Genomic DNA, 23,163 nt, shown 5'->3' with positions numbered 1-23,163 from the left:
ACTCGTCCAAACCAGACTCGTCCAAACCAGACTCGTCCAAATCAGACTCGTCCAAACCAGACTCGTCCAAACCAGACTCGTCCAAACCGGAGACCCGTCAAACTTGGACGCCACCATGCCAAAGAATTCCCAGAAGTCCAAGTTCTTCGCCGGCGTCTTCGCCGTTCTGGTCGTCGCCATCGTCACCGCCATCGTCACGATGGTCCTTTTTTACCACACCCAGACCTCGACCATGAACCCGACGCCCCGTCCAACCTTCACACCCAGCACCGCAGTTCCACCGCTCGCCACACGGCTGCCGCGGAGTGTCATCCCCGAGCGTTACCAGATCTCCATCAAAACCCACTTCCACAAACAGATCACGGAGGAGGAGAACGCCACGAGTCCTGACCAGACCACGCTCTTCACGGGAAACTCCACCGTTCACTTTGAATGTGTCCGGGCGACCAGCACGGTCCACCTGCACGCCCGCCAGCTGACAGTGGGGGGCGCTGTGGTGAAGAACAAAGACACCAAGGAGGCCATTGACTGCAGCGTGAGTTACAACGAAGAGCTGAGCGAGTTTCTGGAGATCGAGCTGAGCGAAGAGTTAAAGGTGGGAGGAAACTACAGTTTGTCTCTGAGCTTCAGCGGCAACATGTCGGAGTATCTGGAGGGTCTTTACCTGAGCACGTACGAGCACGGAGCTAACGGAGCTAACGCAGCTAACGCAGCTAACGCCACCAACACACTCCGGTAAGAATACGTGATGTACAGGTTTATATATATACACACGTGTATACATTCATATTTATACACTCATGATGGAAATTTTAAGACCAGTTGAAAAATTGCAAGAATTGACATTTAGCACTGTTGGATCTGAAGAAGGTTCTAAGTCGTGCTTCAAAATACAAAAAGAAGAAATGGGAGTGAAAAATAGAAATAAAACGACTAGAGTAGCTGCACCTCGATGCTCCATGCTAGTGTTTCCAGGAGGCTCGTGGTGATGAAGATAGCTTCATGGAGGTCATCCACTGTCTGGAACTGGTCTTCATTTTCTTGTAAACTTCCCTTTCCATCCAAACCCAAAGGTTCTGGATGTGATTTAGATCAGAGGAACGTGCAGATGCCCCAGATCATGATAGCGCCCCCTGCACTTTGCCGATGAGAACGTTCTTACACCTTTAATGTCCCATGTTTGGTTCTGGTACAAACTCCAAACGGTTGAAGGAGACGAGGTCTTTGAAGAGGTTTTGCTTGCGTCTTGTTCCTAGCGTCACGTTCCTGATGTTGCGTTCCTTGCGTTCCTTGTGTCTCGTTCCTTGCGTCGCATTCCTTGCTTCTCGTTCCTGACGTCGGGTTCCTTGCCTCGCGTTCCTTGCGTCGCGTTGACGATGCTCAAACCCTTTCAGATTCATCGCTGCCACCCAAATGGAGCCGACGTCTGCCCGGCTGGTGTTTCCTTGCCTGGATGAACCGGACCTGAAGTCCAAGTTTGAAGTGACCATCGTCCACAGGAATGACACCATGGCTCTGGGAAACAGCAAAATGAGTAAGTGAAACAGGAAGTGAGTCGTGTTTGTGACCAAAGTGTGTTTTGTTTCCCAGAGCCACGATGGTCACTTCAAACAGGGCCTTCAGGTCCGGTGGGTTCATCTGTGCTTAGCAACGGGCAGCGACATTCTTAGTACGTACGTTTACACATAAAGATATTAGTGCTGGCACTTTAAAGCATGACGCGTTTCCATGACGACTGACTGGAAAAAGACACTTGCGTTACGTCATGTTTACGTGACTCCCGGTTGTTAAAATGAGTCTCTAAAGTTACGCTAAACTTTAAAAACAGACGCGCACATACGCAGTACACAAGTACGCTGGTTATTTGCTAGCGCTGCTCTTTTCCTTTAATAAACAGAACGCTCCAGTTCCACTACGTACTTTACTTACTGCCCGTAATGCCAGTGCCACGTAGGGCAGCAACAAAGGCTCTCCAGCTCCTTCTGTCCTGGGCTAATCTCCGGATGCTGTTCCATGTGTGGTTGAAGCTTTCCAGGTCTTTGGCCATTGTTCCGCTCCAGGTAATCTTGGCGTTCCTTGCTTTCTCTTCCCCACCGGAGTCCACAACAGGGCTGTTCTTGTTATGTCACTGAGGTATTTTCTCAGCACATCGTCGCTTGTTTAATCATTGCGTTCCTGACGCCGCGTTCCTTGCGTCGCGTTGCTGGCGTCGCTTTCCTGGCGTCGCGTTCCTGAAGCCGCGTTCCTTGCGTCGCGTTGCTGGCGTCGCTTTCCTGGCGTCGCATTCCTGAAGCCGCGTTCCTTGCGTCGCGTTTGTGGCGTCGCGTTCCTTGCGTCGCATTCCTGACATCGCGTTCCTGACGTTGCGTTCATAGCGTTCCTGGTGTAGCGCTCCTTGCGTCGGGTTCCTTGCGTCGCGTTCCTGGCGTCGCGTTCCTGACGTCGCGTTCCTGACGTCACGTTCCTGACGTCACGTTCCTGAAGCCGCGTTCCTTGCGTCACGTTCCTGGCGTCGCGTTCCTGAAGCCGCGTTCCTTGCGTCGCGTTCCTGGCGTCGCGTTCCTGGTGTCGCGTTCATCGCGTTCCTGGCGTCGCGTTCATCGCGTTCCTGACGTCGCATTCCTAGCGTCGCGTTCATTGCGTTCCTGATGTCGCGTTCCTGGTGCTGCGCTCCTAAAGCCGCATTCGTCGCGTTCCTGGCGTCGCGTTCCTGGCGTCGCGTCCCTGGCGCCGCGTTCCTGGCGCCGCGTTCCTGGCGTCGCGTTCCTGGCATCGTGTCTCTGAAACCGCGTTCCTGAAGTCGCGTTCCTGACGTCGCGTTCCTGACGTCGCGTTCCTGACGTCGCGTTCCTGACGTCGCGTTCCTGACGATGATCAAACTTCTTCAGATTCGTAGCCGCCACCTACTTGGTGCCGACGTCTGCCCGGCTGCTGTTTCCTTGCCTGGATGAACCGGACCTGAAGGCCGAGTTTGAAGTGACCATCGTCCACAGGAATGACACCATGGCTCTGGGAAACAGCAAAATGAGTAAGTGAAGAAAAGTGAGTCGTGTTTGTGAAGTCAAGGAAACGCTGGACACATTCTTCTTCTTCTTCTCTCTCAGAAACAGATTTCATCGATGGAGAGTGGAAATACACGACCTTCGAAGCCACGCCCAAGATGTCCACGTACCTGTTTGCCTTCGTCGTGTCCGACTTTACGGCCACTGAATCGTCACATGACCGCGTCACAATAAAAGTATGTGATTTAAACTTATTCCAAACACAGACTGAAAGTGTTCAGAGCTGTGCTAGCTAATGTCAGCTAACGTCAGGTAACATCAGCTAATGACAGCTAATGACAGCTAACGTCAGGTAACATCAGCTAACGTCAGCTTATGTTAGGTAACATCAGCTAACGTCAGCTTATGTTAGGTAACGTCAGCTAACATTGACTAATAGCAGCTAAAATCAGGTAACATTGACTAACGGCAGCGAACATCCGGTAACGTCAGCTTATGTAAGTTAACATTAGCTAACGCCAGGTAACATCAGCTAACATCAGCTAACATTGACTAACGGCAGTGAAAATCAGGTAACATTAGCTAACGACAGCTTATGTTAGGTAACATTAGCCAACACCAGGTAACATCAGCTAACGTCAGCGAACATCAGGTAACATTAGCAGGTAACGTCAGCCTACATTAGCTAACTGATGATATCATTAGTGTCAGAACTCGTTCACAACAGTTGAAAAGTGATTTTTCGTGTTTTCATTATTCACACTGTGACATTATTTCTGTTCACGTAAACACAAGCTCCTGATGCTAACGCTAAGCTAGCTGACGCTAGGTCGTCGACTTCACTCCCGATTATCGTAGAATGCTGACGTCACCAGGCTGAACTGAGGTGAAATTCATCACGTCATCTCACTCTGGGATGACATGACAGCATTAGCCATTTGTTTATCTTCACACAGAAATGTTGTTGTGAGATAAAGACGTGATCATGTGACGAAACATCGTCTGTGAGATAAAGACGTGATCATGTGACTGTCACTCAGACTTTTGCTCGTCCCGAGGCTACGGCAGCAGGCCACGCCCACTACGCCGCCAACATCACAGGAAAGATTCTCTGCTTCTACGAAGGATATTTTCAGAGGGACTACTCCTTACTGAAACTGGGTAAGAATTCACACGTTCACACGTTCACACGTTCATCCACACCATGACTTCCAGACTTCTAAGACTAAAATCACCACAGACCAGATTGCGTTGCCAGACCTGATTCCTGCTGGGATGGAGAACTGGGGCCTGGTGACGTATCAGGAAGGATCGCTGCTCTACGAGGAGGGCGTGTCCTCGCTGTTACTGAAGGAAGACATCGTAGACATCATCGCACATGAACTGGCGCATCAGGTTAGCGCAGAAACAAACGTCCGTGTTTGTCGTCGACTGAGCGACTCCATGATTTCTCTTCTTCTTCTTCTTCTTCTTCTTCTTCTTCTTCTCGTCGTCAGTGGTTTGGAAATCTGGTGACGATGAAATGGTGGAATGAAGTTTGGCTGAAGGAGGGATTTTCTACCTACATGGCCGACTTAGCCGTGGACCACGTGGAACCTTCCTTCAGAGCAGTGAGTTCACAGGTCACTGTGACCTCTGTGTGACCTCTGTGTGACCTCTGTGTGACCTCTGTGTGACCTCTGTGTGACCTCAACAAATCCAAGAATTGTGATTAGAGGTCAACCAACAAACGTTCACATGGACTCACAGGTCAAGGTTGTTAGACTTTGGTAACTTTAGTAATTGGTAACTTTAGTATTTGGTAACTTTAGTAACTGGTAACTTTGGTAACTTTAGTAATTGGTAACTTTAGTAATTGGTAACTTTAGTAATTGGTAACTTTAGTAACTGGTAACTTTGGTAACGCTGGTAACTTTGGTAAGTTCAGTAACTTTGGTAACATTGGTAACGCTGGAAACTTTGGTAACTTTGGAAACGCTGGTAACTTTAGTAACTTTAGTAACTTTGGTAACGCTGGAAACTTTGGTAACATTGGTGACCTCATATGTCCTCATGTGTCCTCACGTGTGTCCTCATAGGTCCTCACGTGTGTCCTCATAGGTCCTCACGTGTGTCCTCATGTGTGTCCTCATGTGTCCTCACGTGTCCTCACATGTCCTCACATGTCCTCATGTGTCCTCACATATATTCAAATGTGTCCTCACATGTCCTGACATGTCCTCATGTGTCCTTACGTGTCCTCACGTGTCCTCACGTGTGTCCTCATGTGTGTCCTCACGTGTGTCCTCATGTGTCCTCATGTGTCCTCACATGTCCTCACGTGTCCTCATATGTCCTCACGTGTCCTCACGTGTCCTCATATGTGTCCTCACGTGTGTCCTCACGTGTGTCCTCACATGTCCTCACGTGTCCTCACGTGTGTCCTCATGTGTCCTCACGTGTGTCCTCATATGTCCTCACGTGTGTCCTCATGTGTCCTCACGTGTGTCCTCATATGTCCTCACGTGTGTCCTCATGTGTCCTCACGTGTCCTCACATGTCCTCATGTGTCCTCACATATATTCAAATGTGTCCTCACGTGTCCTGACATGTCCTCATGTGTCCTCACGTGTCCTCATGTGTCCTTACGTGTCCTCACTTGTCCTCATGTGTCCTCACGTGTCCTCACGTGTGTCCTCATGTGTCCTCACGTGTCCTCACGTGTCCTCATGTGTCCTTACGTGTCCTCACTTGTCCTCATGTGTCCTCACGTGTCCTCACGTGTGTCCTCATGTGTCCTCATGTGTCCTCACGTGTCCTTACGTGTCCTCATGTGTCCTCACGTGTCCTCACGTGTGTCCTCATGTGTCCTCACGTGTGTCCTCATGTGTCCTCACATGTCCTCATATGTCCTCACGTGTCCTCATATGTGTCCTCACGTGTCCTCACGTGTGTCCTCACGTGTCCTCACGTGTGTCCTCACGTGTCCTCACGTGTGTCCTCATGTGTCCTCATGTGTGTCCTCACGTGTGTCCTCATGTGTCCTCACATGTCCTCATATGTCCTCACGTGTGTCCTCACATGTCCTCACATGTCCTCACGTGTGTCCTCACATGTCCTCACACGTGTCTCCTGCAGAGACAGATGAACGTCATCAGAGAGTTTGAGACAGCGATGGAGGCAGACTCTCTGTCCTCGTCTCGTCCTCTGGTTCCTCCTCAGGATCAGGTCCAGACTGATGATGAGATCCTACAGATGTACGATGTGATCACCTACAAAAAGGTCAAAGGTCAAACACTTGTTACCACGACAACAGTGTGTCACGTCCGAGGTGACGCTGACATACATGTGTTTACTCTGTAGGGGGCGCTGGTGCTGAGAATGCTGGCTGACATGGTTGGAGAAAATAAATTCAAAGAAGGGATCAACGTGAGTGGAAACACCGTGTGCCGAAGGTTCTGATTGGCTGCAGTTCAGCTGTCATTCATCATTTTAAAAAAGACCACAAGAGGCAGCAGACTGTGCTTCTGTGAGGACTTTGGTGTCGCAGAGTGAGTGGTTTACAGTCTCTCTCTTGTGTTTCAGATGTACCTGAAAAACTTTGAGTACGACAACGCTGAGCAGAGCGACCTGTGGACGACCATCCAGAAGGTTTGGGTCTCACTCTGGTCCTGGTCCTGGTTTTAAAGCTGGACTCATCGTCACTGATCAGGTTTCTGTGTGTGTGTGTGTGTGTGTGTGTGTGTGTGTGTGTGTGTTGTCAGGTGTTGTCTGAGAACACTGGCTTTGACGTTGCCATGGTGATGGACACATGGACCAAACAAAGTGGTTTTCCCGTCATCACCATCAACACCAAGACTGGAGAATTTTACCAGAAGCACTTCCTCTTCAATGACTCCTCCCAATCTGAGTAAGGACCTCAGGGGGCGGGGCCTCTATTCACCATAAGCACAGGGGGCGGGGCCTCTATTCACCATCAGCACAGGGGGCGGGGCCTCTATTCACCATAAGCACAGGGGGCGGGGCCTCTATTCACCATAAGCACAGGGGGCGGGGCCTCTATTCACCATAAGCACAGGGGGCGGGGCCTCTATTCACCATAAGCGCAGGGGGCGGGGCCTCTATTCACCATAAGCACAGGGGGTGGGGCCGTAAAACTGCAGACAGGAAGTTCTGGCTCCTGAGTTCAAGTTAAACTAAAAGTTTGTCATTTCCTGCTGTAGCGCCCCCTGCAGTCAGAGTTTAATTCTAGGGCCTCAAGTTCACACTGTGCTGCCCCCTACTGGTGTCTGAGGACATGTTTTATGTAAGAAAACTCCAGAATAAGCTGACTTGGTAACTTTGGAATAGTTGCTAACTTTGGTAACTTTGGTGTTCATAACGCTAACGTTACCCGACACTGTCATGTAACTGAGGTGTGATGTCACTTCCTGTTCTGACATGATTGACAGCGAGTCTTTGTCCATTCAGTCTTCAGTGGTCTGTCCACATCAGGTCCATGTCCAAGTCCTCTGAGTTCACTCCTTTTTTCTTGGACACCAGTGACAAAGGTAATGAGATACATATACACATATATATACACACACATATATATATGTGTGTGTATATATATATATATACATATATATAACCATGATCTTGTGGTTGACCTTTTCCACACAGTGAGAAAAGAAGAGTTCATCAGTCAGAATGGAGAGTGGATCCTGGTGAACATCAACTGCACCGGTTACTACAGAGTTAACTATAACCTGGAAAACTGGGAATCTCTGCTGAGTCAACTGGAAACTGAGCCACGAGTGAGTCTGAAACATGAGTCAGCAAATTACACTAATACTGTCTGAACATCCATTCATGTCACCTGTGCTCACCTGGTTTCACCTGTTTTCACCTGTTTACACCTGTGCTCACCTGTTTTCACCTGTTTTCACCTGTTTTCACCTGTTTTCACCTGTTTTCACCTGTTTTCACCTGTGCTCACCTGGTTTCACCTGGTTTCACCTGGTTTCACCTGGTTTCACCTGTTTTCACCTGTTTTCACCTGTGCTCACCTGGTTTCACCTGTTTTCACCTGTTTCCACCTGTTTTCACCTGTTTTCACCTGGTTTCACCTGGTTTCACCTGGTTTCACCTGTTTTCACCTGTTTTCACCTGTTTTCACCTGTTTTCACCTGGTTTCACCTGTTTTCACCTGTTTTCACCTGTTTTCACCTGTTTCCACCTGTTTTCACCTGTGCTCACCTGGTTTCACCTGGTTTCACCTGTTTTCACCTGATTTCACCTGTTTTCACCCGTTTACACCCGTTTTCACCCGTGCTCACCTGGTTTCACCTGTTTTCACCTGTTTACACCTGTTTTCACCTGTTTTCACCTGTTTTCACCTGTTTACACCTGTGCTCACCTGGTTTCACCTGTTTACACTTGTTTTCACCTGTGCTCACCTGGTTTCACCTGGTTTCACCTGTTTACACCTGGTTTCACCTGTTTACACCTGGTTTCACCTGTTTACACCTGGTTTCACCTGTGCTCACCTGGTTTCACCTGTGCTCACCTGGTTTCACCTGTGCTCACCTGGTTTCACCTGTTTACACCTGGTTTCACCTGTGCTCACCTGGTTTCACCTGTGCTCACCTGGTTTCACCTGTGCTCACCTGGTTTCACCTGTTTACACCTGGTTTCACCTGTGCTCACCTGGTTTCACCTGTGCTCACCTGGTTTCACCTGTTTTCACCTGTTTACACCTGTTTTCACCTGTGCTCACCTGGTTTCACCTGGTTTCACCTGGTTTCACCTGGTTTCACCTGGTTTCACCTGGTTTCACCTGTTTACACCTGGTTTCACCTGTGCTCACCTGGTTTCACCTGTTTACACCTGGTTTCACCTGTGCTCACCTGGTCTCACCTGGTTTCACCTGTGCTCACCTGGTTTCACCTGTTTTCACCTGTTTACACCTGTTTTCACCTGTGCTCACCTGGTTTCACCTGGTTTCACCTGTTTTCACCTGTTTACACCTGTTTTCACCTGTGCTCACCTGTTTTCACCTGTTTTCACCTGTTTTCACCTGTTTTCACCTGTTTTCACCTGTGCTCACCTGTTTTCACCTGTTTACACCTGTTTTCACCTGTGCTCACCTGTTTTCACCTGTTTTCACCTGTTTTCACCTGTTTTCACCTGTTTTCACCTGTTTTCACCTGTTTTCACCTGTGCTCACCTGGTTTCACCTGGTTTCACATGTTTTCACCTGTTTTCACCTGTTTTCACCTGTGCTCACCTGGTTTCACCTGTTTTCACCTGTTTCCACCTGTTTTCACCTGTGCTCACCTGTGCTCACCTGTGCTCACCTGGTTTCACCTGGTTTCACCTGTTTTCACCTGATTTCACCTGTTTTCACCCGTTTTCACCCGTGCTCACCTGGTTTCACCTGTTTTCACCTGTTTACACCTGTTTTCACCTGTGCTCACCTGTTTTCACCTGTTTTCACCTGTTTTCACCTGTTTACACCTGTTTTCACCTGTGCTCACCTGGTTTCACCTGTTTTCACCTGTTTACACCTGTTTTCACCTGTGCTCACCTGTGCTCACCTGGTTTCACCTGTGCTCACCTGGTTTCACCTGTTTTCACCTGTTTACACCTGTTTTCACCTGTTTTCACCTGTTTTCACCTGTGCTCACCTGGTTTCACCTGTTTTCACCTGTTTACACCTGTTTTCACCTGTGCTCACCTGTGCTCACCTGGTTTCACCTGTGCTCACCTGGTTTCACCTGTTTTCACCTGTTTACACCTGGTTTCACCTGTGCTCACCTGGTTTCACCTGTGCTCACCTGGTTTCACCTGTGCTCACCTGGTTTCACCTGTTTTCACCTGTTTACACCTGTTTTCACCTGTGCTCACCTGGTTTCACCTGGTTTCACCTGGTTTCACCTGGTTTCACCTGTTTACACCTGGTTTCACCTGTGCTCACCTGGTTTCACCTGGTTTCACCTGTTTACACCTGGTTTCACCTGTGCTCACCTGTTTACACCTGTGCTCACCTGATTTCACCTGTTTACACCTGTTTTCCAGAGGATTCCAGTGATGAACAGGTGGCAGATCATTGACGACGCCTTTAACTTGGCGAGGTAAACCACGCTGATCTGAACCCAGAACAGCAGGAAGTTCACATGTTCATGTGCTTTTATTTTGTTAAATCAAAGTCTTTTATTTCCTCAGGGCTAAGCTCGTTAGCGTAACTCTGGCTCTGAACGCTACGCGTTTCCTTCGTAACGAGACGTCGCTTCTTCCCTGGAGAACAGCCGTCAGTAACATGGGTTACTTTGTCCACATGTTTGACAGATCTGAGGTTTATGGACCTATGCAGGTATGGGTTAGTTAACGAGTTAGTGATGAAACTGAGTTAACGAGTTAGTGATGAGACTGAGTTAGTGATGAGACTGAGTTAGTGATGAAACTGAGTTAACGAGTTAGTGATGGGACTGAGTTAACGAGTTAGTGATGAGACTGAGTTAACGACTTAGTGATGGGACTGAGTTAACGAGTTAGTGATGAAACTGAGTTAACGAGTTAGTGATGAGACTGAGTTAGTGATGAGACTGAGTTAATGAGTTAGTGATGAGACTGAGTTAGTGATGAGACTGAGTTAACGAGTTAGTGATGAAACTGAGTTAACGAGTTAGTGATGAGACTGAGTTAACGAGTTAGTGATGAGACTGAGTTAACGAGTAAGTGATGAGACTGAGTTAACGAGTTAGTGATGAGACTGAGTTAACGAGTTAGTGATGAGACTGAGTTAACGAGTTAGTGATGAGACCGAGTTAACGGGTTAGTGATGATGATGATGATGAAGATGATGGTGATGATGAAGATGAAGATGAAGATGAAGATGAAGATGGAGATGACGATGATGATGATGAAGATGAAGGTGATGATGATGATCTGTGCTGTCTCACTGTCTCCCCCTGCAGGCTTACCTCCGTCAACAGGTCACAGGCCTGTACAACTTCTTCAGAAACTACACCGACCACTCACAAGTTCCTGAAGACCATTCGTTACAGTAAGTAACACAAGTGCTAACTGCTAAAGTCACTGCTAAAGTTACTGCTAAAGTTACTGCTAAAGTTACTGCTAAAGTCACTGCTAAAGTCAATGCTAAAGTTACTGCTAAAGTCACTGCTAAAGTCACTGCTAAAGTCACTGCTAAAGTCAATGCTAAAGTTACTGCTAAGTCACTGCTAAAGTCAATGCTAAAGTTACTGCTAAAGTCACTGCTAAAGTCAATGCTAAAGTTACTGCTAAAGTTACTGCTAAAGTCACTGCTAAAGTCAATGCTAAAGTTACTGCTAAAGTCACTGCTAAAGTCAATGCTAAAGTCACTGCTAAAGTCAATGCTAAAGTTACTGCTAAAGTTACTGCTAAAGTCACTGCTAAAGTCAATGCTAAAGTCACTGCTTAAGTTACTGCTAAAGTCACTGCTAAAGTCAATGCTAAAGTTACTGCTAAAGTCACTGCTAAAGTCACTGCTAAAGTCACTGCTAAAGTCAATGCTAAAGTCACTGCTAAAGTCACTGCTAAAGTCACTGCTAAAGTCACTGCTAAAGTTACTGCTAAATTCACTGCTAAAGTCACTGCTAAAGTTACTGCTAAAGTCAATGCTAAAGTCACTGCTAAAGTCACTGCTAAAGTGAGTCTAATCTGCAAACACAGAGTGGGCTGAATTTATTACTTATACCACAACCAGCCACCAGGGGGCCCTCTAGATATTTAGCCTCACTTTTAAGAGCCACCATGTAATTTCTCTTTGAGGGGCAGCGTTAGCTTTACCTCAGGAGATGGTGGTGACCAAACAGAGCTCCAAAGACATGCTAACGTGTGCTAACGTTGACATTTATGCGTCTTGGTCCTCAGACTGAACCAGATGTTAGCCATACAGGTGGCTTGTTCTCACGGACTCCCAGAATGTGTCACCATGGCAACAAAGATGTTTGCTGCGTGGATGAAGAACGACACCAACAACAAGTATAATCATGAGCGGATAAGTATTTTTAACTCACGTCAGCGCTAACACCACAGTTTACAACGTTAGCAACAAACAAAGGTCTCGTGGTTTATCGTCTTCAGTCGAGGACGAAGGTCGACTGATCGCAAATCACTTGGCGTCTATTGTTGTTTCTCAGAGATCGTAATTTCACAGTTATGAGAAGTTTAGTGTTTATCATGTGGCCTATGATAGCTAACCAAGTAGCTAACCTCGCTAACAAGCTAACATTAACCATTGTTAAATGTAGCGCTCGCTGAAAACTCTTTAGCTGTTTCTCAATATGTGTACTTCTCTGTCCTTGTGTACTTCTCTTTACTCCTGTACTTGTGTACTTCTCTGTATTTGTGTACTTCTCTGTACTTGTGTACTTCTCTGTACTTGTGTACTTCTCTGTACTTGTGTACTTCTCTGTACTTGTGTACTTCTGTGCTTGTGTACTTCTGTGCTTGTGTACTTCTCTTTACTCCTGTACTTGTGTACTTCTCTGTATTTGTGTGCTCCTGTATTTGTGTTCTTCTCAGTACTTGTGTACTTCTCTTGTACTTGTGTACTTCTTTGTGTACGACGTCTGTATCAGATGGACTCGATTAGCTAACGTAGCTGTAACTCTTAACTGTGTGTGTGTGATCTAGCATCCACACAAACCTGCGCTCTGAGATCTACTGCCACGCTGTGGCCGCTGGTGGTAAAGCAGAGTGGGAGTTTGCGTGGGAGAAGTTTGAGAGTTCTGACGACACGTCGGAGAAAGAGCAGCTTCGTGAGGCTTTGTCCTGCACCAAGAAGATCTGGCTACTCAACAGGTCAAGCTAGCAAACCTCACTCACACACACACACACACACACACACACACACCTGTGTGACCAGGCCACACCCACCTCATGATGTCATCGTCCTTGTCTCACAGGTTCCTGGATTACACGTTAAATCCCGACAAAATCCGTCTGATGGACGTCGCTTACACCGTTAGCCTCGTGTCCAGGAACGTGGTGGGACAAGCGTTAGCATGGAACTTTATCAGAGCTAACTGGGAATATGTTTCAAATGGGTACGTTTGTGTCTGTTACTACCATTACTACAAATACTACTAATACTACTAATACTATTAATACTACAAACACCATTAATACTACAAATACTACTACTTTATCAGAGCTAACTGGGAATATGTTTCAAAGGGGTACGTTTGTGTCTGTTACTACGATTACTACAAATACTACTAATACTATTAATACTACAAACACCATTAATACTACAAATACTACTACTTTATCAGAGCTAACTGGGAATATGTTTCAAAGGGGTACGTTTGTGTCTGTTACTACGATTACTACAAATACTACTAATACTACTAATACTATTAATACTATTAATACTACAAACACCATTAATACTACAAATACTACTACTTTATCAGAGCTAACTGGGAATATGTTTCAAAGGGGTACGTTTGTGTCTGTTACTACTAATATTACAAATACTACTAATACTACTAATACTATTAATACTACAAACACCATTAATACTACAAATACTACTACTTTATCAGAGCTAACTGGGAATATGTTTCAAATGGGTACGTTTGTGTCTGTTACTACGATTACTACAAATACTACTAATACTATTAATACTACAAACACCATTAATACTACAAATACTACTACTTTATCAGAGCTAACTGGGAATATGTTTCAAAGGGGTACGTTTGTGTCTGTTACTACGATTACTACAAATACTACTAATACTACTAATACTATTAATACTACAAACACCATTAATACTACAAATACTACTACTTTATCAGAGCTAACTGGGAATATGTTTCAAAGGGGTACGTTTGTGTCTGTTACTACGATTACTACAAATACTACTAATACTACTAATACTATTAATACTACAAACACCATTAATACTACAAATACTACTACTTTATCAGAGCTAACTGGGAATATGTTTCAAAGGGGTACGTTTGTGTCTGTTACTACTAATATTACAAATACTACTAATACTACTAATACTATTAATACTACAAATACTACTACTTTATCAGAGCTAACTGGGAATATGTTTCAAATGGGTACGTTTGTGTCTGTTACTACGATTACTACAAATACTACTAATACTACTAATACTATTAATACTACAAACACCATTAATACTACAAATACTACTACTTTATCAGAGCTAACTGGGAATATGTTTCAAAGGGGTACGTTTGTGTCTGTTACTACGATTACTACAAATACTACTAATACTATTAATACTACAAACACCATTAATACTACAAATACTACTACTTTATCAGAGCTAACTGGGAATATGTTTCAAAGGGGTACGTTTGTGTCTGTTACTACTAATATTACAAATACTACTAATACTACTAATACTATTAATACTACAAACACCATTAATACTACAAATACTACTACTTTATCAGAGCTAACTGGGAATATGTTTCAAAGGGGTACGTTTGTGTCTGTTACTACTAATATTACAAATACTACTAATACTACAAATACTATTAATACTACAAATACTATTAATACTACTACAAATACTATGAATACTACTACAAATACTATTAATACTACAAATACTACTACTTTATCAGAGCTAACTGGGAATATGTTTCAAATGGGTACGTTTGTGTCTGTTACTACGATTACTACAAATACTACTAATACTACTAATACTATTAATACTACAAACACCATTAATACTACAAATACTACTACTTTATCAGAGCTAACTGGGAATATGTTTCAAAGGGGTACGTTTGTGTCTGTTACTACTAATATTACAAATACTACTAATACTACAAATACTATTAATACTACAAATACTATTAATACTACTACAAATACTATGAATACTACTACAAATACTATTAATACTACAAATACTACTACTTTATCAGAGCTAACTGGGAATATGTTTCAATATGTTTGTGTCTGTCTATAACTTCAACACCTACTACGACTACTACTATTAGTACTACGACTATGACTACGACCACTACTACGGTTACTACTATTACAACAACTTCTACTACTACTATTACTACTGTGTGTGTGTGTGTGTGTGTGTCTTTGATCTTCCACAGTGCCTTTGATGTTAGCCACATTAGCTGGTCAAACACAGAGTGAACACAGGGGGGCAGTAAAGCACCAAAGAAGAAGAAGAAGAATGAGGAGGAGAAAGGTCGTCATGGCGACGGCGAGGTCACATGTGACCATGTCGGGGGGGAGTGGCCCCGCCCCTTCTGAAGAAGAGCTGGAGGAACAGGAAGTGGAGAGGAGGAACAGGAAGTGGAGGATTCCCGTGTTCCTGCCCATCACCATGGAGAAAGTGCTGAGTCGGTGTATCGCAGAGTCGTACCCTCGTCCTGACGACAGGAAGCAGATGATCTATAACATGACTCAGCAGAACGTGGACCTGTTGACCCACGTGATCGCTCTGATGGTCGACACGATCAGCGATCACATCGTGGAGGACGTGGCGCCAAAGCTGCTCTCCAGCGCGGATCCGCCGACGCCGAACGCCGGCGTTTACGTGACGGAGGAGGAAATCGCAGAATGCCTCGGGAACTCGGTGGACTACGGCCTGAAGGCGGCGCTGGGACTGCACTCGCAACCCGGCTGCGTGTTCAGGGCGCGGAGCTTGATGGCGGCGGAGGTCGCCAACCGCGTCAACGCCGCGCTGGCGCTAATCGCTCGGTTCGGGAACGCCGACGCGAAGCCGCCGCTTCTTCTGATGGATCCGCAGAGTCTGATCACGCGGTTTGCGATAATTCTGCGTTTAGCCGAGCCGGGAAAGTCCGAGGCGGACGATTCTGAGACGAGGACGACGACGACGAGCGCTGATCCAAACGACCCCGGGTTCTTCGGTGAAAACCAGGACCGGATCCAGACTGGATGTGGATCGTCAGACTCGCTCCAGTACAGCGAGGAGCAGCTGATCCACAGAGACCAGGTCTTCATGGCTGCTTTTCTGCAGAGACTCTTGTCCTGCGTCGCTGAAGCAGCAGGACAAGAGTCTCTGCTCTTCGTCACCGACTTGAGAAGTTTGTGCCGACGTCTGGAAGAAAAGACGGTCGGGAAATTGAGCCGCGTTTTCCCAAAGAAGGTGGAGGAAATCCACAAGAAGGTTCATCGGCAACTTGTGAACGAGTTCTTCTCCGTCAAACGTTTGGCTCACGCCATGTTCACTGGAGAACGACTGTTTGAGGAACATCTGGTCAGGATTCTGAAGGAACATCTGCAGACGCCTGCAAACAACAGCTGCTCTCTGAGGGGAGTGAAGAGGAAACCTGCTCCTCCTGCTCCTCCTGCTCCTCCTCCATCTTACTATGAAAACATGTGTGAGGAGAATGGAGCTCTGTTCTTCTCCTCCTCGCCCACGTGGAAACACAAGAGCTCAAACATCTGCCAAACCTTCTCCTCTGTGGCCAAGTTTTTAAGGAAACTCTTAGTTCCTTAGTTTGAGTCTTTAACACTTTGACCCTAGTGGTGACAGTCGACGACCACTAATGCTCCGCGCTGAGTCCACATTTTAATGCCAAATTTGCAATAAAGCAAAATTTGCATTTGCAATGAAGTGCTAACGCTATATGTTCCGCGTCGCTCATCGACAACCACAACAACAACCACAACAACAACAACAACAACGACGACGAGTCCAGACCATGAACAACAACACGCTCGTCTTCTTTCTCCGATAGCTTAGCTTCACGTTAGCCAACTCCAACTAGCATCCATCATTCATCCATTCACGATAACTCGTCCACTCACGTCTCATTTCACAGAAACACGATCAATGACACCAACAGTAGGTGGCGCCACCACCACTGATTCACTGTTCACCTTTGATTCAGACGTTTATATTTATTTATATTTTTTTTATGACACTGACGTAAACAAAGTGCGTTTTATTACAAAAAACTTTATTAAACAGTGACAACCCTCACACTCACGTTCACTCACACGTTCACGCTGACTCACACGTTCACTCTCACACTCACATCCACCAACACGTTCACTCTCACGTTCACACTCACACGTTCACGCTCACTCACATGTTCACGCTCACTCACACGTTCACTCTCACTCACACGTTCACTCACGCGTTCACTCTCATGTTGACTCACATGTTAACATTCACTCTCACGTTCACGCTCACGTTCACGTTCACTCTCACGTTCACATTCACTCTCACGTTCACTCTCACGTTCACTCCCACATTCACTCTCACGTTCAATCTCACGTTCACATTCACTCACACATTCACTCCCACGTTCACGTTCACATTCACTCCCACGTTCACTCCCACGTTCACATTCACTCTCATGTTCACATTCACTCACGTTCACTCCCACGTTCACGTTCACTCCCACATTCACGTTCACATTCACTCTCACGTTCACTCCCACATTCACGTTCACTCACACATTCACGTTCACATTCACTCTCACGTTCACTCCCACGTTCACATTCACTCTCACGTTCACATTCACTCACGTTCACTCCCACATTCACGTTCACATTCACTCCCACGTTCACTCCCACATTCACATTCACTCACGTTCACTTCCACGTTCACTCCCACATTCACGTTCACATTCACTCTCACATTCACATTCACTCACGTTCACTTCCACGTTCACGTTCACATTCACGTTCACGTTCACATTCACTTTCACTCTCACGTTCACATTCACTCTCACGTTCACATTCACTCTCACGTTCACTCCCACGTTGATCAGTGTAAAGTCGTGAGCTGTTCCTAATATTTTGACCGTCTCTCCTCCAGAAATGCAGCGCCCCTGCTGGTGGGCGTGGCCAGCAGGTTCTCCACACAGTTTGAACTGGAGGAGGTAAATGATGACGTCTGATTGGTTGATCATGTGATGATGTCTCACACACACACACACACACACACACACACACACACACACACACATCACTGTTTGTGTTTCTGTAGCTGCAGCGTTTTGCCAGTGACTACGAGCTCATGTCGGCCACCAGGGCGGCGGAGCAGAGCATCGAGCAAACACGAGTCAACATCCAGTGGGTCAACGACAACAAAGACATCGTACACCAGTGGTTCCTTCGAGAGATGGCTTCACGGAGCTAATATTCACACACACACACACACTACTGCCCCCTACTGGACACAAGTTTAACTAATGGACTACGCTGACTGTTAGCTTTGATGCTACATGCACTTCATTCAAAACAACAATATGTTGATACCACATATGTATACATACATACATATATATAGATATAGCATATATTATATATACACTATAATATATTATATTGTGTATATTGAAAACAAAGTGTTTTGGTCTATTTGAATAAAAACAGTAAAATAAAGTTATCTGAAGAAATGATAAATCTAGTTTATCCGCTAACAGAAGGAGGAGGAGTCACATGAGCTAGTCTGCTGCCACCTAGTGGTCAGAAGAGAATGACACTTAAGTGCAGAGTGTATGTAAATTCACTCCATGATTCAGTGCTAATTTCACCTGTTTACACACAAACATGTACAAATGGATGTTTTTATGTCATTTTATTAATAATAATAATGATAATAATAATAAAAACATTGGTAATGTGTTCAACATGAGCTTGGATTGATGATGTCACTGTGATCATGATGATGTCATCACAGGTGGTTTACGTGATAATTAGTATGTAAGTAATAATAGTTATTAGATATAATTACATGACATTTACCTTGGTCAAAGGTCAAAGGTCAAAAACAGACATGAACTGATGTGAAAACATGAATATTTATTACCGATTCCACTGTCATATATATATATATATATACACACATATATATATATACATACATATATACATACATGTATGTGTATATACACACATACATGTATATATATATATATATATATACACATATATATATATATATATATATACACATACACATATATATATATATATATATACATACATATATATATATATATATACACATACATATGTGTATATATATATATATATACATACATACATACACACACACACATACATGTGTATATATATACACACATACATGTATATATGTAAACAGATATACTTGAGTTTGTTCAATATCAGGATGAAAACATGTTTAAAGGGACAGTTCATCATCTTTGTGTTTGTATGAGAAACTGAACCATGATCATATTTCCTAACCTGTCGATCACATGATCGCGTCTTTGTCTCGGTGTTAAACTGAACTTTATAAAATCACTCACTCTCTCACACCAAAGTCCACAGACACAGACTGGAGATCTGCTGAAGCTCAGGTTCAGTTCTGTCACCAAACCATTTACTCACTCGTCCTGAGTGGGGGAAAAAAGATGGATCAAAGATGGAGGACATTAGCCGTGCTAACATGCTAACAAAAAGCTACGTAGCCAGAGAGGAGGCGGGGCAGAAAGAGAGCTCGGTTTTACATTCAACTACCTGCTACACTGCTCACTGTCACACTGTACTGTGAACACAGATTGCTTAACATTAGTAATTAGCTCTGTGAGCTTAGCATTAGCACCGAGAAAGGAGTTAGCTTAACATTGGATCAGGACAGAATTTGGCTTAGCACCAGCTCCGGGAGAGAAGTTAGCTCAGTATTGTACCCTGGAGAGTAGTTAGCTTAGCATCAGCTCCAGGAAAGTAGTTAGCTTAGCATTGGCCCTAGGAGAGTACTTAGCTTAGCATTAGCACAGAGAGAGTAGTTAATTTAGCATTGGCCCGAGGAGAGTACTTAGCTTAGCATTAGCACCGAGCGAGTACTTAGCTTAGCATTAGCACTGGGAGAGTAGTTAACTTAGCATTGGCTCAAAGGGGAGTACTTAGCTTAGCATTAGCACCAAGAGAGTAGTTAACTTAGCACTGGCCCGAGGAGAGTACTTAGCTTAGCATTAGCACCAAGAGTGTAGTTAACTTAGCAATAGCACCAGGATAATAGATAGCTTAGCAATACCCTTAGCAATAGTGCTTCATAAATCAAATCAGTTGTTATAAAACATAGCAGATAGCATCAGTCCCTGAAGAACAGTTAGCATAGCATGGATGTGTTAGCTCATGATGTTCACACAAATAAAATTAAAATAAAAACACGAAGGTATATAACTGTGAAGTGAGCTCACCCATTCATCTTCATCAGCTCCCTCTCCTCCTCCTCCTCCTCCTCCTCCTCCTCCTCCTCCTCCTCGCTCAGCGTGGACTTTGTTGGTGAAGATCTTGTCTGTCCATGAAGCTCCAGCGTGTTCATCTCCAGTAAAGTTACACCTGGTCACTGCGCCGCCATCCACTTTAGCGATGGAGACTTTCAAAATAAAAGACGTTTGATTTAGTCACAGTCAGCCCCGCCCCCTGTGTGTGTGTGTGTGTGTTGGCGACACACTCACAGATGAAGGGACTGTTTCCTGTGGTCTTCAGACGGACTTCCTGTCCCGCCTCCACCTCGGTCTTGTCCACCTCGGCCTCAGGGAGCCAGAAGGCCCAGGTGCCTTCAGGTCTGAGTCTGTCAGTGATCTTCACCAGATCTTCTCTGTTCACCATCACTGACAGCTGCTCGTCACTCAGGAGGTCAGAGTGACCTTTGACCTCCACTCCTGTCACCACACCACAGACCACAGACCACATCACACCACAGACCACATCACAGACCACATCATAGACCACAGACCACATCACAGACCATGTTAGAGACCACATAGTTAGCTTAGCATTAGCTCCAGGAAAGCAGTTAGCTCAGCATTGTTCCTAGGAGAGTACTTAGCTTAGCACCAAGAGAGTAGTTAACTTAGCAATAGCCCCAGGAGAATAGTTAGCTTATCAATCCCCTTAGCAATAGTGCTTTATAAATCAAATCAGTTATTATTATTATTATTATAATAACAGATAGCAGCTTAGCATCAGTCCCTGCAGAACAGTTAGCTTAGCATCTGCCCCGGAGAGCAGTTAGCGTAGCATGGTAGCGTTGGTGTGTGACTCACTGTAGGACGACAGCAGATGACCTGTGTTGACCTTCTTAGTTTCACTGAAGTTTGGCTCCATTTCGTTTCCTCTGTCGTCAAACTTCCTCCGATGGACCAGGGACGGTTTGACGTAGAGGACGTAGAACCGGACCTGACCAGACCAGAACCAAGAGACCACAGGTGAGCCGGACCTGAGCCGGACATGAGCTCAGGGTGTTGTTAGCGTTGTGTTAGAGTTGTGTTTGTGTTGTGTTAGCGTTGTGTTTGTGTTGTGTTAGTGTTGTGTTTGTGTTGTGTTAGCATTGTATTTGTGTTGTCTTAGCGTTGTGTTTGTGTTGTGTTAGTGTTGTGTTAGCGTTGTGTTAGCGTTGTGTTTGTGTTGTGTTAGTGTTGTGTTAGCGTTGTGTTTGTGTTGTGTTAGTGTTGTGTTAGCATTGTGTTAGTGTTATGTTAGCGTTGTGTTTGCGTTGTGTTAGCGCTGTGTTAGCATTGTGTTAGCGTTGTGTTTACGTTGTGTTAGCGTTGTGTTTGTGTCGTGTTAGCGTTGTGTTTACAGTGTATAAGCATTGTATTAGCGTTGTGTTAGCATTGTGTTGACGTTGTGTTAGCGCTGTGTTTGTGTGTTGTTAGCGTTGTGTTTACGTTGTGTTTGTGTCGTGTTAGCGTTGTGTTTACGATGTATAAGCATTGTATTAGCGTTGTGTTAGCGCTGTGTTTGTGTTATGTTAGCGTTGTGTTTGTGTCGTGTTAGCGTTGTGTGAGTGTTGTGTTTACGGTGTATTAGCGCTGTGTTAGCGATGTGTTAGCGTTGTGTTAGCGATGTGTTAGCGATGTGTTAGCGTTGTGTTTGTGTTGTGTTCGCGTTGTGTTAGCGTTGTGTTTGTGTTGCGTTAGCGTTGTGTTTACTTTGTATTAGCGTTGTGTTAGCACTGTGTTAGCATTGTGTTAGCATTGTGTTAGCGTTGTGTTTGTGTTATGTTAGCGTTGTGTTATCGCTGTGTTAGCCTTGTGTTTGTGTTATGTTGGCGTTGTGTTTGCGTTGTGTTAGCGTTGTGTTTGTGTTGTGTTAGCGTTCTGTTAGCATTTGGTTTGTGTTGTGTAAGCATTGTGTTAGTGTTAGCGTTGTGTTAGTGTTGTGTTAGCGTTGTGGTAGCATTGTGTTAGCGTTGTGTTTGCGTTGTGTTTGTGTTGTGTTTGTGTTGTGTTAGCGTTGTGTTTGTGTAAGCATTGTGTTAGTGTTGTGTTAGCGTTGTGTTTGTGTTATGTTAGCGGTGTGTTTGTGTAAGCATTGTGTTAAAGTTGTGTTAGCATTGTGTTAGCGCTGTGTTAGCGCCGTGTTAGCGCTGTGCTACCTTGTGGTTGTTGACGTCACTGACCACGTGTCTGGAGATGTCCAGCACTTTTCCCTCCAGAAGAACTCCAGATCCACTGAGTCAAACATTCTCGTTATTGTGACGCAACAAACCAACAAAGTGTCAATAAAGATGGACGACGACAACAAAACAACATTCTTCACATCACACAAATACTTTTCTGTTTACTTTACTGTGAAGTCTGCACCTCGCCGCTAGGTGTCGCTGAATTGTACACATTAGTGCACAAACAAATAAATGCACTTTCTAACAACTTTTCGAGGAGTTATTTTAATGCCGAATAAACAAGCAACAGCGACCTCTTACGGCACAGCGGCTCGTGTTCCGTAATGTCGACGAACAACAGCTCAAAAACGTGAGAGAAAGTAAAAGTGACATTTCTTTACATGGGGTTCGGTGACGTCACCCGGAAGAACAAGGACACTCACGTTGACGCTGATTTCATTTACCTGACGCTCGTGCACGTGGACCAGACGCCGTGGTACGTGTCGCTGTGAACGCGTTTGTTCCGTAAACACGAGTTCTGATAAATTCTGCTCATTTTTGTCCAAGAACGTTCACAAACTTTTCTCTTTTTCACTTCCCGAGATTCCGCTTCTTCCTGTTTCCTGACTTCCGGTTACGTCAGAGAGGAGGAGGAGAGGTGCGCTCGTTGCTGACACGGCGTGTGCCGACGGGGGCGGCAATGAAGTACATTATATATATTATATATATACATATGTATATATATACATATGTATATATATACATTCATACATGTATAAATAATTTATATTTACATGTATG

The 23,163-nt window shown here is 45.0% G+C and overlaps 2 protein-coding genes across 2 annotated transcripts; one reads left to right on the top strand and one right to left on the bottom strand.

The window, feature by feature from the left end:
• Window positions 1-115: 115 nt before the first annotated feature.
• LOC310931254 (aminopeptidase N-like) lies at window positions 116-18,542 on the top strand (the record flags this gene model as incomplete). Its single annotated transcript, XM_083894364.1, has 21 exons — window positions 116-735; window positions 1,395-1,534; window positions 2,897-3,028; window positions 3,111-3,238; window positions 4,043-4,163; window positions 4,243-4,397; window positions 4,499-4,612; window positions 6,120-6,263; window positions 6,345-6,410; window positions 6,567-6,632; window positions 6,746-6,891; window positions 7,452-7,531; window positions 7,644-7,777; window positions 10,041-10,096; window positions 10,188-10,335; window positions 10,940-11,028; window positions 11,880-11,990; window positions 12,645-12,812; window positions 12,917-13,057; window positions 17,818-17,881; window positions 17,989-18,542. The coding sequence occupies 21 exons, from the start codon at window positions 116-118 to the stop codon at window positions 18,139-18,141; spliced, it is 2,976 nt and encodes a 991-aa protein (XP_083750490.1). The 3' UTR covers window positions 18,142-18,542.
• Window positions 18,449-22,966, bottom strand: arpin (actin related protein 2/3 complex inhibitor; the record flags this gene model as incomplete). The annotated part of the gene is made up of 6 exons (XM_083894363.1): window positions 22,827-22,966; window positions 22,357-22,432; window positions 21,023-21,155; window positions 20,432-20,638; window positions 20,171-20,349; window positions 18,449-18,463 (listed from the first exon to the last, which is right to left on the bottom strand). The coding sequence occupies exons 1-6, from the start codon at window positions 22,916-22,918 to the stop codon at window positions 18,449-18,451; spliced, it is 702 nt and encodes a 233-aa protein (XP_083750489.1). The 5' UTR covers window positions 22,919-22,966.
• Between the last annotated feature and the right edge of the window lie 197 nt (window positions 22,967-23,163).

The sequence above is a fragment of the Microchirus variegatus genome, assembly GCF_963457635.1.
Source record: "Microchirus variegatus genome assembly, chromosome: 8".
NCBI classification, from domain to species: domain Eukaryota; kingdom Metazoa; phylum Chordata; class Actinopteri; order Pleuronectiformes; family Soleidae; genus Microchirus; species Microchirus variegatus.
The sequence above is the reverse complement of the archived record's forward strand: the minus strand, read 5'-3'. Positions and strand labels throughout refer to the sequence as shown.